This window comes from Hippopotamus amphibius, chromosome 1, assembly GCF_030028045.1.
Source record: "Hippopotamus amphibius kiboko isolate mHipAmp2 chromosome 1, mHipAmp2.hap2, whole genome shotgun sequence".
Lineage (NCBI taxonomy): Eukaryota > Metazoa > Chordata > Mammalia > Artiodactyla > Hippopotamidae > Hippopotamus > Hippopotamus amphibius.
Window position 1 is genome coordinate 188,399,992 of NC_080186.1, and position 12,885 is coordinate 188,412,876.

At 38.9% G+C, this 12,885-nt stretch overlaps 1 protein-coding gene across 10 annotated transcripts in view; it reads right to left on the minus strand.

Moving 5' to 3' along the window:
* Positions 1–538: 538 nt before the first annotated feature.
* The window catches only part of FER (FER tyrosine kinase), a 460,601-nt gene continuing 448,254 nt past the window's right edge, over positions 539–12,885 (minus strand). For all 10 annotated transcript variants that reach the window (XM_057737769.1, XM_057737780.1, XM_057737781.1 and 7 more), the window contains 2 exons: positions 11,025–11,147; positions 539–9,859 (listed from right to left, as the gene is read on the minus strand). In XM_057737769.1, coding sequence (XP_057593752.1) covers positions 9,717–9,859; positions 11,025–11,147 — 266 coding nt within the window. In that variant the 3' untranslated portion in view covers positions 539–9,716. The remainder of the gene's footprint in view (positions 9,860–11,024; positions 11,148–12,885) is intronic.

Consider the following 12,885-nt stretch of genomic DNA (forward strand, 5'->3'; position numbering starts at 1 on the left):
AGCATCTTGGCTCTGTGACCAGCTCAGCCCTGTACACGAGCCAGGCAAGGATGCACGCCTGTAACTGCCGTGCAGCAGTAGTTTTCATCTTCTCTTTGCAAACATCCCTCTCATCCACCTTTCTCCCCTAAATCCTTTTGTTATGTCTAAACAGATCCTGTTATGAAACAACAATAACAAAAACCCTGGCAAACAGCCAGTCAGCACAGAGAAATAGGACTTGAACTACATTTCAGTTTTGATTTCTAAAGAGGAAGCGGTGATTGGACTGTAAGCAACACACACCCATTATCATCAGAACTCATAAGCTTAATTACAGAGAAACTGAAAGCTAATAATTTTTTATGCACTGTTACATCCCTAGGAGGCCAGTTACCATGGCAATCTCCCCTTCCTTTTCTTCTGCTTAGAGAATATTTATATGGAAAAGGAAGAGAAATATAAACATGATGGAAAGATTAAACAAGACAAGGCACAGTTTGCTACAAATATTTTACATTTATTATAAGAATACAGTAAAAAAAAAAAATCCCACAGACCTATGAGTGGTAACTGGTCTATTGGAAAAGAAAAAGGGCTATTCGAAAATGATCTAAGTTTACAAAAATGATAAAATCATGTTTTAAAAAAGTAGAAAACAATTTAAAAACATCCTACAATGTTAGCCAAAGTTCAAAGTGTATTTCCTCTGAATGTAAAACTAACAAATAAATAAGTGTTAAATACAGATCCAAGTTAAAAATGGTAAAAGACAACTAACTGCTTAGATATTTATCTCTCATTCATTTTCAGACTTGTTTACAAAGCCAGATAAACTCACCAAAGGCCTTGCCTGTGTGTTTTACACTTGAGCTTTTTTATAAGAAGCACCCTATTTCCAGTGTTTCTTTAATCCACTTCACAAATATATTATTTTAAAATAACAACAAAAGAAGATTAAAGGTGCTTTAACCTGACAACATTGGCACCAAAAGGAAACTGTAAACCACAGGAGTGCTTTGCTCAAAATGAGGCTTGCAGATGGAGCATCTGTACCACGGGTGGGGCTGAGGGCAAGGCCCATTCCCACCCCATCATCCCACACTCATCTTCTAACAACGGGAAGCAGAAGCAACCCAGAAAATCACATTTCTGCAACCACTCGCTGTGGGCCTGTGCCAGGAGCAGGCAGTGCCTTAGACCAGTGGGCCGCCCACAGTCAAATGGCCTGGGCGCCATTTGTATATTTTATCTTTGCTTTCCATTTACGTGCGTTCCTGAAGAAGTCGGGGCTGTTCCTGGGACTTGGACTACTTGATTTTATTCTCCTGCATTTATCTGGCTTTTCCTAACCCTATGTGGTTGTATGGCTATGACTTCAGAGAGTTCCAATCTTTCAGGGCACTCACCAGACCAAACCAAGAGAAACACAAAGAAACCACAAGATAAAGTCAGAAAAATTCACACTGCCACCACCCCCTGCTATACTCATGTTGCTTAAGTAGGCCATCTGATTTAATATATGTAACGTAAATTAAACATAAAACCTATACACATCTGACTAATAAAGCTGTTTTAGTGAAACATCTCAATGCTTTATGAAGGAAAATGACAAACAGAAATGGGCCACGAAAAGTGTGTTCCTGGCCACTGGTCCATGTTGAGAGTCTGATTATGTCTCAGGATGGTGTGGGGTAACAGACATTTTGTACAGTGAAATGTTCATCAAGTGAAAGGGAATTTCACATTTTTGGCCTCTTTGGTCATGAATTTGAAATAACCAAGACCCCCTCTCTACCAGTTCCCCTTTTTCTTTGATTTTGATTTGATGCTCAGAACCTATCGCTGTGATTGGATTTAGAATCATAGGATTATAAAACACACTTGTTATGAGGAATTAGGTGAACCTTGCAGAATCAATCTCTTTGACACTAAAGCCAAAAATAGTGAATTCCGTTAAAATGTGTATATTTTCTGTGCATTCCAAGTGTGAAAGGCCTAGTATCTGAGGAGGAAATATGGCAAATAAGTTCACTTTTGTTGGAACTGGTCTTCCACTTGCAGCTGAAGCAAAGCAATTAGACTGACAGGGGACGGGTCTCCACAGCATCCTATAGTCTAAATGTAAGACCTGCTATGCTTTGGGTTAGGAGAAAACACTCACAGTCATATTAAGCATGGCTCTGGGCACCATGCCCTCTGCATTTGCTTACAGCAGTCTGGCATTTCTTAAAAGCAGGTACCCAAGTATATGTCTACCAAGTCAAATTATTCGTAAAAGGAAAATTTCTAGATAGCAGGATGTTTTGCTCTCCCCCTCCCCCGACTCCGCTGTCTTCCATGTTTAAAAATTAACAAAAGCATGGATTAGTGAGCTGGCACAGACTGCCAGGATGGGCCTTTTGTCTGGGATCTCAGTAATAACATTCCAGATTTCCTCACAGCCCCTAAGGCTCTGAATCTAGGGCACTTAGAAATTCAAGCTCCGATTGGGGGTTGCGGGAGGGGAATTTGGTTTTTTGCTTCATAAAGATTGTTCAGGCACACTGGAAAGAAGACCCCCAAGGTTGTACAATTTGACAAGAGCTACAGGAAGAAAATATTAATAAGTTTGGACTCATATACAACTTCATTTTTCATCCTCAGATTTTTTTCCAACGTGGGAACCGGGATTTCTTTTTTAAGGGCCATCTTATACTTATCCTGTGTTGCTCAAAATACTGATATTTCCCACTGACATCTGACCTATGCTTTCAAAATACAGTACTAGCTCCTGATGAGGTGAACTTCCTGGATGGATCTAGTTTTTGCATGGGTATTTTAACTGAGTAGAAAGAGATGAAGTAGTGTTACTGCTGTCGCTTTAATGGTTGAAATCTGGCTTCTTAGTATGTCAGTTTAGAATCTGCTTCGGATAGCATCTAGAAGGTGCTTATTCTGATACTAAAGACATTCTTAGCAGATAGGAGAAAGAGTGATGTTTGACTTTGTAGGAAGGGCACCGCTCTGGGGGAAACTATAGAGTAGAGCTTGCATTTTAGCACAATGGTGCTGTGGGGTCTGTGTCTCTAGGTAGACTACCTCACTTTAAACTTGAGTCTTTGTATTTGCTACCCTATTTTCTGAAGCTATGGAAAAACTCTGACATTGTACAACTGAAATACTTTTAGACATTTATTGACAAGAGGAGTCTAAAGGAAGCAACAAAAAATATTGGCAGAGAAGAGTGGAATGGAAAAATTGAAAATGTCCAAGGGTTTAAAATAATCATTATCAGTATTTTAAGATTTCTTTGGAGGTAGGTCACCTCACGAGCTCACTCGGCCAAGTCAACAGGCTGCTTCCCCGGACACATCTACTCACAGTGATCTTTCCATCCTGGGAAAATCTAAACACATCTGCCGCCTAGTCGTCCCATTTCCACCACAAAGACTACACCGAGGCCTTTGTGCGTTCTGAGCTGCATCTCTGGGGCCGCTCACACAGAGCGTGTGCCGTTGGCCCGGCAAGTGGATGCTGGGGGCTCCCTGCAAGGCAAGGGCCTCCTGAGTACGTGAGGAGAAACTCTTGATAAAAGCTGATGAGAAAAGGCTTTTCTGTTTTGGAAAAGTAAGGATTAAGAAACTGAATATGAGAAAAAGAAATACCAACCAGAAAGAAAAAAAAAAATAACCCAGAAAAACTGGCACCCAGCAGGGTTCCCTGAACCTGACGTGGCAGATGTGGAGGAAAAGCTTCTGAATGAAGCAAGCAGAGGGAAAACATTACAACATTCTGCTGCCAGGGTCATTACCATCACTTAGAACATTTTATTACTTTGTGGAACACTCACATCTTCTGGCTTCAATGGTCATGTTTAGGAAGATAATTTAGAAATTCAAGATTTGAATCTTTTTAGAGTGAATCCTAAACATTCTTCTTTGTGGGCTCTTACAAGTTTGCTGGCAAGGAGGGAGGCTGAATCTGTCTTTATGTTGCAAGCAAAGACACCTGGAGGGTATCTTTTCTTTAATAAAATCAAAAGTAGGAACTTTCACAGCAGTTTGCCTGCAAAACTGACTTCCCCACTTATGTGTGCCACCCTCCGCTCCTCACTGCTTAGCAAGTGGGCTGAACCACTGTCGCGTCTGCTGCCTTACAGGAGAACCAGGCAAGGGTAATTCTCATTCAACAGGGGCTTCCTCCTGAGATTATAGGGGGCATAAAGAAAATCAAATCAACATCCAACTCAATGCCCTTTAAGAAATGCTGTAGAGACTTGAGAGGTACGTAATGTTTAATAACATGCAGCAGGAAGCACCTCAAACTTCCCTTTTGAGGATTCGCCTTCTCTCATTGATACCGCATTTATGTGTTGGAAGGTGAGCCCTTGAATTACTTTGCGTTGGTTCTCTGTTGTCCTTCCTGTCCTTCAGTCGTCCTTTTTGGATGTCTCTTTCTCTGCCTTCCATGTCTGACCTTAGCCATGCTGCGCTGTGACTGGCTTTAGGATGATTCTATGATTCCTTTCCTTCACGTGTTGCTAGCATACAGACAAGGAGCATTGCTATTTCATTGGTACTTTCTTCCTTCCCTGCGGGATTCCATGTTTCCCCAAAGCAGAGCTCATCGGAGGAAGGTCCCTCTGGGGTACCTCTAAGAGCCAGTTAGTTAATATCAGTCAAAAGGTGAAACAGCTGATCTCAGTGTGCTCTCACTTAGTTGAGACAAGCCCCATTGCCACAAGATTTCTAATAAGGTGTGACTAATCAGTGATTTCGTTTAGGAAATACTATCCCTAACTCAAATATAAAGAGCCTTTGAGGAGTCTCTGTTAAACATCTAAACATATATGACCAAACCCATTAGTTGGGAGGATGGTGAGCATGTACATGTTGTCCATCACAGCCTCCCCTCGGAGCTGGGGATGTACGACTGCTCTGAACGCAAGGCAGAGGTGTTTGGTTTGCTCACACGAAGGCCCCCACCCTGGCAGGTGACCTCCTTTGCTTCTTTTGACTCCAATATCTTTTAAGTTTTCTGTAGGAAAGGATCTCTCCTGATGGCACTGTTCTCCTCGGGCCTCCTAGTGACACTGTCCAAGTCTTCATTCCGCTTTAATTATCCTACACTCTCTGTAGGGGCTGCACCATCCGGCCTTAGAATAAGCGCTGCTCTCCTCTTTCCTTTGTAGATGCTTGCCTTAGCGCCTTATTAACAGATGTGCTGAGGCCTGTGCTCATGACTTGTCCCCAGTTTAAAGTGAATAGGAATTCAGTACAGTAGGATTTTTCTACCACCTAAGACTCTCAGTCCTTAGTAGGCAGCTACGTGAGTTTTGTCTATACTTAACAATTCAGAATTTAATCTTTGAATCAGTATGAGGCAGTAAGATGGCCTTCAAGGGGTAATAAATATTTCCTTAAATTGAATTATGACTAAGATATATAGTTTATACACTTTCTGTATTACAGCATTATTTTTTAAAGGAGAGTTTTATGGGACTCTACAACTGTACCAGTATCTCCTTCAAGTAGTTAATCTTGGTACATGAAATCTTGACTCTTAAATCTGAATATTTTCTTTGGCAGAAATTAATATGTAGCTCTGGATCTTATCAAAAAATATAGTATTCAGACTTTATATGAAACTAATCAAAACAGAAAAAATAAATAAAACTAAAATATTTAATAAAAGTTTCTGGCATGTGTAAACAAATCAGAGTTAGTAATAAAAGAGGTAAACTTTATTTTAATGGTAAACTTTCATGCTAACTTAATAGTATAATGGAACTGTAATATAAACTCATTTTCATATAAAATCTGTTTTAATTAACATATTAATACATAAAGAAACCATATCTTTTTCAATTATCTGTCCCTTTGTTGTTCTTTGTATTTTGCATTATTCTCTGTTCTGTGTGAGGGCTCTGACTTCCTAAATACAAAAGTCAGTCTTTACATGACTCAAAATAGTGTTTATGGACAATCAGTTCTGTTGATAAGAAACATCTAAAATACCAATGGTGTGATGGGGGAGTTCATATATGTAAATAGCGGGTTGAGGCTATCTACCTCGTTTCAGAAAGTATCAATTAATCTCACTTCAAAAGGACACAGCCACAGAATAGGGTCCACAGAGTATACTAAGGAAGGTTTTCAGGTACATTTTTAGAATATCTGATGATTCACCAGAATGAACTAGAAAGTGGTGTGACTGAGCTAACTGAGTGACAGCAACATACAACCTAGAGATTCTGATTTTTATGTTTATCCTACTACAAGATCCTCAGTGTGTGGCATATATTATAATTAAAACACTTTCTTCTTGACACATGTCACACCAGTATTGTGAAGCCACAGTTATTTTAGTGGTGTTAGCCAAAAGTTATATAAAACTATACGGCAAAACTGAAACAATGAGTATAACATAGACAAGAAAACCACATAGTGGTTTAAAGGAAATTAAGACTATTTCAGTGACTAAACATTTTCTTTTCTTTTAAAAACAACCCTCAAATGAACAGCTGTGAAATGTGCACTGAAAACTGGCTGAAACAATTAGACTCATGTTCTACACTGATGTGCTAGTAAGAGGTTTCAATAATATCGTATTTGTGATAAAATGGTGAATTATGAAGAACTTTATTGACTATATTAAATTTGGGAGGTGAAAGAGAAATGATTACGTGAGATCTTTCACTGGGGGCCTAGTGGCAGGATGGACTGAAATGAAACCTCTGGTTTTGAAAGTCTAAACAAAACCTATTCATCCTTTATTATTATTTCCTGGAAGAGAAAGAACATGTTGGCTTTGGGAGGTAACCTTTGATTACATGGAATACAAAATAATTTTAGGTTTCACATGTTGGTAATAAATGTTAATTTGACAATAAAAGATGTCTTTCCTTGAAAAATGATGAACTACCTGAATATTTCTCATAAAGGCTCCTTGGTGATTCAAGATAGAAAAATGCAGGTGAGAATCAGGCTGCCTGGGTTTGCCCGTGCCCTATTCTGTATTCATAAATTTAAGGAATTATGACAGAAACTATACAGGAGTAATAGATGCAACACTTGAAAAATCCATTAACAACACAAAGATTTGTGACCTGGCTGACGTACATTCAGACCAGTGGCAGTTTGGGTTACCACTGTTTTCTTACTAAAGAAGTCATAGGATTTTATGTGTTTCTGAAGCCGTCTTTCCCTACATCAACTTGCAAATTCAGAAGAGTATTTGTGTGTGTGCTTTTCGGGTATGGATCAGCCTCCTAAAGTATACAATTCCAATAATTATCAGTGACAGATGGGATGAATAAATTGTGCTTCAAGCACAACAAAATTAACAGTAAAAAATAGTCTGCATAAGTTTTTCTTAATGCATGTGCCTATATTAAATTTAATATTCTATACAACTGATATGGTCCTGAAAGACTCCCAGTGAGTTATTAATCCTGAACTATACCACTGCCTGCTTTGGGACAAAGACTAAAATAGAATTTAAATGCTGCAGATGTCACGATGTTTTGAAAAGCTTCTTTAATTTAAGCACAGAGTTGTGACGTGAATTGCAAATTCTAATAGTCGGGATGAGTGAAACATCAATGCCATGTTCATTCTTTCCACCAGAATGCAAAGATTAAGCTTCAGGTCTTGTTCACAAAGTTAAAGCCCAAACCATCATTCTCTGTTTGCTGAGAGCTTAGCATTGGGGCTGCCAAGTGATGGGAGGCTGTTTTCTTTAAACAAAGAATATTAGAGTTGCACTTGGAAATACTGGCAAAGGGTGGAAATGTCCCCATTTTATTCTTGCTTTTGAAGGCAAGTAAGTACCTGAAGACCAGAGCTCTTAATCTTAGTTCATGAGTCTGTGCTTTGATCTACCACAGTACATGCCGTCAAAAGAAGGTTTCATTCACTCGTAATATTTGACAGAAGGGAAACAATGCTGATTTTTTAAAAAGTTACTTTGTACATTGCATTATTTTTTGTGGGCAAGTTTATTATGCCTTCATTTTAGTCTGGATGTGGTAATCATTAAATGTGTATGAAACCTGCAAGGAGATTGAAGTGGTAGACACAAGCATTTTTCTCTTTGGTATTATCCTATATACTCTTGAAAGTAGTACTGGGTGTGAGTTGTGTGCAGTGATATTCCTAGGCAGCAAAGAGGTGGAGGGGGCAGGAGGAATTTTCTATCCCGTAAGCTCTTCCAATGAATGTAGACCAAATAATCACTACTGTGGTATTTGGACACAGGCCTGAGCACTTATTAAAAGCTCCCAGGCCACGTTTACCCCTGAGCATGACCATCTCTTACACACATATCTATCCTGAGAGGCAACTATATACAGACCATGGGGTAAGTTCCCTGGATGAAGCTAAGATTCAGCTAAAAAGAATCCTAGTTTAAACTCTGTTACATTTGATTCACATGAAGCATCTCTAAACTGTGCTCACATATGGGTCAGCTAATAACAAGAATTTCCAGGTAGCTTAAGTGTAAGAGTAAATGAAGGGGGAAAGTGGACATAGGAGGGCCGTTTCTACAGCTTTTTCCGTAATAATGTTCATTTGACTTCTTAACCATTTACTCCATTCATACCTGCCTGGTTTCTCAGTATTATGTGTGGGTGTGTGTGTGTGAGCACGTGCCCACGTGTGTACACACATGAATGTGTTTATGAACTAGGATCATGAAATTCTGACAGCTCTGGAAACTGGCAAAAATGAACAGAATTAAATTCTGGGATGTCTCCTCTCAAATGAAGGTACTTAAAAGTATGTTGTTATTTCCGTAGACTTGTGCTTTGGAGTTTCTCTAAAAAAATTTTTGTTGCTGAGAAGACTCTATCTATGAACTCCTAGAAACATTTCTTAGAACCTTTTTCATGAATCAGATCATAAAATAGAAACTGTGTGTGTGTGTGTGTATGTGTGTGTGGGTAAAGGCATAACTCTGGTAAGAAAGCAGATTTTCTATTTTCCTTCCCTTCTCTTTGATGCCGACTCTAGCTGCCCCTCTCTCCAGACCGTCCTCCTGTTCCAACTTACTTCTTGCCGTCACAGCTGTCTGAAACATTCTTTAAAAGCTGTGGCCTCCATTAAGAGCTCTTTGAGGACATTCCAGGCATCATTTTTTGATGCCTGGACAAAAGGGGAGGAAAACAACAACCTTACTAACAAGACAGGAATGTGAGGATTCTTAAACTGTGCTTATTTCTGGCAAGGAAGGAAAGAAAACCCCTAGAAGGTCTAAATAATTCTCAATATAAAATGATGTTTACAAATACACTCTTGCCTTGGCAGAGCAGAAAGCCAACTTTGTTGGAATGCGTCCTGCAGACATGGCATTACCAATGCAGCTGATAGCACCGATAGAGTAGGGTCTGTGGCATGGGACAGCAGCTGTGAACTGGGTCTGAAGTAAAAAAAATCTCTGAGAAACATCAGTGGTCCTGGTGTGAAAAAGACAGATTGGTTCCCCAACACATTTAGAGCCTGTGCTTTTCTATTTACAAGGGGCTGGAATGGCAGGATTGCTGTGGTGAGCTAAGAAAGCCCTTGGTAGGACGACCTGTTTCTTGAATGCATTTGACTTTTTTCAACGGCACATATTTAAAAAAACAGTTAATAAAAAAAAATAACCTTAGAAGACTGTTGCACATAATGTGGTATAAACTCATTGTTAACAAGAAGAACAGTATTACTCTGCTGGAGGACTGAGTCCTGGACGCTGTGTTTGCAGTTCCGTCACTATGTGATTTTCTTCTTGATGACAGCGAGCTCTTTCTGAAGTTCAGTGAACTTGGGGCGGTTTTCAGGTTTATAATCCCAACACTTCATCATAATTTTAAAAATGTCCTCTGGACAATGCTGAGGGGCTGACATTCGATATCCTGAAGACCCAAGAGAAGAGCAGAGAATTTAGAATGGGGATAAGATATAAATGTTCACATGGGGCATCATGCAGATTGTAATTTTTAGTACCTTATGTTGTTGGTTAATAGAAACAAAAAACCCATTTCAGGGCAAACCGATTTTTTTTCTGTAAGTAATGCAGATTTTAATATTATAGAGCAATATCATTACCTTCTAGCTCAAAGAACCCATATTTTGTTTGTTCATTTCTCACAAAGTCTGATGTAAGATACGTCACATACAAATGCATGTTTTAGTTGCTCTATTTGCTTTTAGAATTTGCTTTTAGAGGCTGTGGACAGAGTTTTCAAAAAATAATCTCTACAACTCAGGTTTTGAAGATGAGGAGAGGATGAGGATTTATAAACACTAATTTAAAAGTGAAATAAAAATAAATACGAGACACATTCCTTTGCAGCCTGAGAAGAATATTATCTTTAGTTCAGAGTCACCTGGAAGGGTCCCAGCAGTGTGCTGAGTGGTATGTATGTGCCTATGTGCGTTTGCCTCAGGAGAGGTGGGAAAAGGTAGGAAGGCAGCTGGAAAGGCATCTTCCTACACCCGGTTCTACAACCACGTCCCACTTGAGGGGCCTGATACTAGGGCATCAGCATTTTGTTGAAAGTATTTTCTTATTGTTGTTGAAAGCCGGGGACTACACAAGTGCATGTGAAGGTGTCACCATCACCGACTTACTCCCGTCTCTGAGCTGAGAACACCACAGGATTTCTTCAGAACTGTTCCAAAATTCTCAACTTCTTCCTGAAGTCTGACTGCATTTCAATCTGCAGTAATAGGAACAGTGTTTATGTGGCACAGAATAAAATATAGGTGGTGTTCCTCAATCTCGTATTTCCCTGAAAGACAGTGAATGGCACAGCCTTGCAGATGCCAAGCCAGGCAGGGGGAGTGGAAGAAAAGCCTAGAGCTTTCTATTTTCAAAGAGATGGGATTTTAAAAAGTCTTTGCTGTTGTTCTTTCTTGTTTGAGCCATACCGTAAGTTTCAAAAGTAGGTTTACCAACACCTCTTCTATCACATACCCAAAGAGTATTACCTTCTTTCTCCCAGGAAATGCAGGCACAGTATCAGCACTGCCCCTGGGGTTGGATGTGAACACTGCTACCCTGTGTCTTTGGCTCACCTCTTTCCACTTGTTCCCGTGCTTGTTGATTTGTCATTCCAGGGTATGGGCAGACCCCTAAGCTGAAGGTCTCCCAGAGGAGGATGCCAAAGCTCCACACATCACTCTCAGAACTGTATCTCCCTGAAGGGTGAACAAAACCATACTCAGGTCATTGGATAAGTGGGTGACCATTTCTGGTTGTGTATGTCTATGTCAGTCACATATTAACATATTTAAACTTACCAGGAATTCAATAACTAGTGATCTTACTCTCTTGACTAGTTTTGCTTTCCAGGAATAGCAATGTTACCAATTAAATGAACAGTATTCAGGCTGCGAGTTTAATCAAATCACCTTCCAAATCACATTTCCCCCACCAAGAACAAATATTCACTCAGTATGCAAGCTTACTTTCTCTGTGGCCTCTAAATGAGATGGATGGTTTATATAAAAAAGATATAAATTTGTACACATCAATGCCTAGGAGATTAAATAAGTTGGAGTTCTGCAATTTTGTCTTCTGCCTGCATCATTTTCTTTCTACTAAAATTACAAACAAACTTAAAGCAATAAGGAAAGTTTCTTAACTTCAATTTTTCACTCATCACTGTTTACAGATATTCTTACATGCTTAAGGGTCTCATTTCTCCACTGATAGTTTCATTTATGGAAAATACATTTTTCTGTGTTTTGAATAGAGTAGAAATTAACATAGCTGGCTGATAAAAACAACTTCTTTAAATTACATGGTGCCTCGTCTTGTCAATTTATCTTGGTGCACCTGTTTTACTGAATTACATAAGCTAACTCTTAGTTTTGTTTTTTCCCTTGGTAATCTTCTAGAGAAACACAAAGATAAAAGCCAATACAAGATACCTTCTGGAATGAATGTGAAATCAAGGAGAGGAAGCAGAAAAGGCTGTAAATTTTAAAAATTTTCCAACATATTTCTGCCATTCCAGGGTTTATAAATGCCCATCCTCTAAAAATGTCCTGTTACTTTGAGTGGGATGGCCTTTTCTCTTTCTTGAAAACAGTACGATGAGAGTGAGACTATGCCTGTGCTATGATAACTGCTCTGACGTCAGAGTTTGGAGTGTACTTGCTGATCATCATGTCCAGCTGTGTGAATTAGCTTCCTTCTTCCTAGACAGTAATTATGGACATTCACTATGCTAGTCAGTAGGAAGATCAGTGTCCTTGTCTGCATATCAACTCTTTTCATGTTTGGCATCCAATAATGTAAAACTTTTTATGAAAATCATTCAATGGCTACAAGTTAATATTAATTAACTCTTTAAGGAAGTACAAGGCACAGAGAGCCAAATACCTTATTTGTAAGATAATATCTAGGAAGAGATGAGGAATGGCCAGTTGTATTATAAACTAAGATCACACTCTAGAAGTGAAAGCTTATAACCTAATTCTATAACCTTGACTTTTGAATCTGGTTTTACTGAATAATTTTTTAAAATTAACAATTATTTCTTTATTTTTCTTATTGAGGAATAACTGACATATAACATTATATTAGTTTCAGGCATACAGCATGATGATTCAATATTTGTATATATTGCAAAATACTCACCACAATAAGTCTAGTTGACATCACCATCCATAGTCATAAAATTTTTTTTTCTTGTGATGAGAACTTTTAGGATCTACTCTCTTAGCAACTTTTAAATGTGCAATATAGTGTTATTAATTATAGTCACCAAGCTTTACATTACATCCCCATGACTTATTTGTTTTATAACTGGAATTTTGTGCCTCTTAACCACCTTCAGCCTCGCCCTACCTCCCACCTCTTTATGCTGGCAACCACCAGTGTGTTCTCTATATCTGTGAGAGTGGTTTTGTTGTTCAGATTTCACATATA